This window comes from Acomys minous (assembly GCF_964271855.1).
Source record: "Acomys minous genome assembly, chromosome: 5".
Lineage (NCBI taxonomy): Eukaryota > Metazoa > Chordata > Mammalia > Rodentia > Muridae > Acomys > Acomys minous.
This window is the reverse complement of record NC_140494.1, coordinates 122238704-122243784: the sequence shown is the minus strand read 5'-3', so window position 1 is coordinate 122243784 and position 5081 is coordinate 122238704. Positions and strand designations below refer to the sequence as shown.

General features: G+C 44.3%; 1 protein-coding gene across 1 annotated transcript; it reads right to left on the bottom strand.

The window, feature by feature from the left end:
* Nucleotides 1–1719: 1719 nt before the first annotated feature.
* LOC311598457 (large ribosomal subunit protein uL23-like) lies at nt 1720–4340 on the bottom strand (the record flags this gene model as incomplete). Its single annotated transcript, XM_084783494.1, has 2 exons — nt 1720–2067; nt 4302–4340. 2 exons carry the CDS (start codon nt 4338–4340, stop codon nt 1720–1722), a joined length of 387 nt encoding a protein of 128 aa, XP_084639620.1.
* Nucleotides 4341–5081: the final 741 nt, after the last annotated feature.

The following is a 5081-nucleotide window of genomic DNA, read 5'->3' as shown; positions in this document are numbered from 1 at the left end:
AAAATTATTTTTAAACAATTACTTTTAAAGTGTGTATGTGTGTTCCCCACCTCTGTTTCCTAACAAGGCCTAAAGGCAAAGACAAACCTGTTGCTCAATCTTGGCTTCTCTAAAGCATTATCTGCTAAAGGTAATCAAGCCTTCCTTGGAGAAATGGCCGGACAGACCAGTACAAGGGAAGGGTAAGCCTGGGGCTTCCTGGGCTCTTTGACTCTACAGAAGTATTCTGCAGGTGATATGAACATATGACAAAAGGACACAGGAGCCAGCTTCAGCAGTACTATAGGAAATAAGAAAAAGTAAAGTTCATTAAAATGAAGCAAATGGGTCGACCCTGCCTGCCAGGGTTCGACTAACGCTCGGGAGGAGAATTCTCCTGTATAGGGACAGAACGCAAGACACGAAGAAGGAGAACAAGCCTTTGATCAAGATCAAGCTCTCAAATTTTATTTTTCAGGTAGAAGGTTTTATAAGGCAGGGGGCATGGAAGCATATTGCTATGGCAACCCAGCTGCAGGCTATCTCAAGATGTGAGGAATTCCAAGCAGGTCACAACGTTCTGCCATACCGAATATTTTGTTATCTTTATCTAATCTAATTGTTAAACTACAACAGGGTGGCTCCGTCTAAATCTTATCTTTAGTCTAACTGCCAAACCATGACAGGGTCAACTGGTTTCTGGTAAATGACAGACTGCTGGAGAAATAGGAACCTAGGCTCTGACAAGATGGCTGAACATTGGCCATATGGCCTGTCGTCCCCAACAATAGGTAATGATTACAACTCGTAAAAGCAAGATAAGTCAGAATCTATGCAAGGGAATAAATGAACTAGGCAAAGTAGTAGACATATGTAGGCCCTTACTCAGAAACGGAGGCAAGAGGATTATGAGTTTGGGGCAGCGGAGGACGGGGGGGAGGGAGGGAGAGAAGGGGAAAGGAAAGAGGGAGAGAGAAAACAAGATAACCAACTGATGCAAGTTTTAAAAATCATCATCTGGAATCTGTGCACACGTTTAAGTTTCGGTAAAGGCGGAAGGATCAAGAAATCATGGCTAGCTTTGCCTACACAGTGAGTTTGAGGCCAGCCTGGGCTATATGAGATCCTGGGTTTTGTTTTTGTTTTGTTTTGTTTGAGAAAAGATATCTGTAATCCTGGCTGTCCTGGAACTTGTTTCTTTTCTTTTCTTTCTTTCTTTCTTTCTTTCATTCTTTCGTTCTTTCCTTTTTTGGGGGCGGGGGTTCAAGACAGGTTTCTCTGTGTATTCCTGGCTGTCCTGGACTCACTTTATGAAAACCAGTCTTGCCTTGAACTCACAGAAATTGACTCTGCCTCCCTGAGTACTGGCATTACAGGCATGCACCACTGGGCCCAGTGTGCCCTGGAACTGTTTTTTGTTTTGTTTTATTTTGTTTTGTTTTGTTTTTCGAGACAGAGTCTCTCTGTGTAGCTTTGTCTGTCCTGGACTCATTTTTGTAGACCAGGCTAGCCTCAAACTCACAGACATCCACCTGCCTCTGGCTCCAGAGTGCTGGAATTAAAGACATGCGCTGCTGCCGCCGCGACCACCCTGTTTTTTTTTTAATGGTGAAAAAAGTGTATATAGATGATCCTAGTCTGTCAGCATCATCCAGAGCATCATAATCAGGAGGCAGCCAAACACATCCCTTCTTCTCTCTGTCAGGCCTTATCAGGGTATTGGCTTTGGCCACATCAATGTTATACTTTCTTCATGGTCTGTTTGACCTGGTGCTTGTTAGCATTGACATCCACAATGAACACTAGAGTGTTCTTATCCTCTATTTTCTTCATGCCTGACCCGGTGGTCAGGGGATTTTTGATGATGGTGTAGTGGTCAGGCTTGTTTCTCCTGGGTGCGCTCCTTCGAGGAGGGTATTTGGGCCACCTCAGGAGCTGCAGGGTCTTGGGCCGCCAGAAGGTGGGTGACATGTGGTTCTTCTTGCAGCTGTGGACGCCTTTCAGCACTGCCTTCTTAGCTTTCAAGGCTTTTGCTTCAGCTTCAGCTTTGGGAAGGGCAAGAGCTTTCTTCTTTGCTTTCAGCACCACCTTGGTGAAAAGCTGCCCTGGGACTCTTGATATAGACTAGGCTGGCCTAGAGGTCACCGAGATCCTCCTGCCTCTGTCTCTAAAGTGTTGAGCCACAGTGCCTGTCTGAGATCCTGTTTTGTGAACAAGAGAAAGAAAGAGAAAAGGGACCGGCTGAAGAGGTAGCTCAGGAGTTGCTTGCTGCTCTGATAGAGGACCTAAATCCAGTCCCCAGTGCCCAAACCAGAGACTCACAGTTCCAGCTCCAGGGGCATCTGACAGCTCTTCTGGCCTCAGATGGCACCCACACTAATGTGCATATACTCACACAAATACACATAGTTAAAAATAATAGATCTTTAATCCCGAGGCAAGTAGATTGCTGTGAATTCAAGGCCAGCCTGGTCTACAAAGCAATTCCAGGCCAGCCAAAGCTACACAAAGAAACCATGTCTGGAAAAAACAAAATAATAATAATAATAATAATAATAACAACAACAACAACAACAACAACAGCAACAAGAAGAAGTCTTTAAAACAAAGAAAAATGCCAGGCATGGTGGTGCATGTCTTTAGTTCCAGCACTCAGGAGACAGAGGCAAGCAGATCAGAGAGTTCGAGGCCAGCCTGGTCTACAAAGAGAGTTCCAGGACAGCCAGAGCTACACAGAGAAACCCTGTCTCCAAAAAACCAAAACCAAAGAAAAGTTAAGCTTAAGTCATCAACAATTCTAAACCATTGAGTACAACATTAACACACGTTTAGTGGAAGAAAGTATGTGTAGCACGCGCAAGACCTTAGGTTTTGATCCTTAAATATACACACACACACACACACACACACACACACACACACACACACACTTCACAAGACACGAAATGATTAATAATCTCAAAGCATCTCCCTATAAGACCCTTATTAATTATACAGGGAACAATATAACTTTCTAGTGCAGAAGCCTGGCAGCTACCAATCACCCTCAGCAAGCCAGTAATTGGAGCTGTGTGCCCCCAACTTGAAAAAGACACATCTCCTTGCTCACATACCTGGCAAGAATGCACCCCTGGAATCTAGTCACGAGGAACCACAAATGGCAGGCCCACTTTCAGGGACATTCCACTGAATGTAACTCCAGCTTCAAGAGATCTAACACCTTTTACACACACAAGCGCGCGCGTACACACACACACACACACACACACACACACACACACACTTAAAAATTACCTAAAGAAGGCTGGGAATGAGGTTCAGTGACAGAACACGTGCCCAGCATGTACAAGGCTTCAGTTCTTAGCATCAAAACATGTACACGTGACTGAGAGGGTGAAGGAGAAGAAAGGAGAGAGGAGCTTCTTGGACCCAAAACCACACAGTGACCCAGAGCTATGCGTGATCCTGGACTTTATCCTGGAGTCAAACAGATAGAAGAAACTCTATGGAATATATTTTTTCCTCTTGCTGTGAAGGTGATTTGGGGGATAGTGGTGACATGTTTTTGTCTGTGTATTCAATGATGGAATCATATCATTACTCATTTCCTGATTTTGGTTATTATTATATAAAAAGGCTTTGTTTTTAGAAAAAACATACTGAAGTATTTAGGGATAAACACACCACATGAGCATGTGTATTTTAAAACTTTTGTTTTTTCTAAGACAGGGTTTCTCTGTGAAGCCTTGTCTGTCCTGGACTTGCTTTGTAGACCAGGCTGGCCTTGAACTCATAGGAATCCACCTGCCTCTTCCTCCCTGAGTGCTGGGATTACAGGCATGAGCCATGGCACCCAGTAACATTTTTCTCCCTTTGAGCCAGGCCTTTGTTGTATGATCTAGAACTTACCATGTAGCAAAAATTAAGGTCTGCAATCCTCTTGCCTCAGCCTCCTGAGATCACAGGCATGTGCCATCACACCAGACCCCAAATCTGTCTCAAGCCAGGGACAGTGGGCCACACCTACACTTCCAGCACTTAGGAGGCCGAGTCAGGAGAATGAGAGTTTGAGGCCAGTCTAAGCTACATAGTGAGACTCAAAAATCCAAAACACCTGTGCTGGAAAGGTGTTTCAGCAAGCTTGCTACTCTTCCAGGCAGCCTGAGTTTGGTGCCCAACACCCATGCTGGGTGGCTCCTACTTACCTGTAACTCCAGCTCAAGGGGATCTGATGCCCTCTTTTAAAAAATATGAAAAGCCCCAACCAAAGCAAATAAAACTCTTATGTAAACATCGCTTGCAAGGCTCATGGAGAGCCTCACTGGCTGGGCGCTCTGTAAATGATTGACAGTGGTCGTCATGCTTGCCACTTCTGATGTATCTCATTCTCCTCTATGGTAAATCATATTGCAATGGACACTCAGACTCAAAATTCAGTATATATTTCACAGGTTCTCCCTTGGACATATTCATAAAAAGTTAATTATTGCCCAGAAGTATGAACATTTTAAGGGTAAGTACTTACTTCACGGGTACTGGAATAATTCTTTCACAGTCCTCACGTGTTTTTATTTAGCTAAAGGTTTTGCCAGTAGGAGCCGGGAGAGGGCTTTGGTAGTAGCTTGTTTACACAGTGGATTGAGTCCACTGCAGCAGAAAGACATACTGTGTAAGGAATCAGGCAAACTGCATATCCGCCTGCAGAAAAATGAGATTAACTCCGTATCTCTAGTCCTGCACAAAGATCACCTGGAAATGACTCTAAGACCTTATTACAAGTCTCTAAACTTTGAAACTGCTAGAAGAAAAGATTTGGGGAAACACGCACACACGCATGCATGCAGGTACAAACCAACAACAAATCCACACCAGAGTGAAGAGACAGCCAAGCAGAATGGGGAAGAGGCTTTGACAACCACATTAATTTCTAGGCAGGATTAATTTATAGAAAATATAAAGAAAACTCATCTCTACCAACAAACAGTCCATTTACTGGGCTGATGAGCTGAACGGCACTTCTCCAACAAGGAAATGAAAATGGTTGACACAGGCTGGACATGGGAGGGGGCAGCATCCTCAGCTGCAGGGACCTGCAAGTCGAT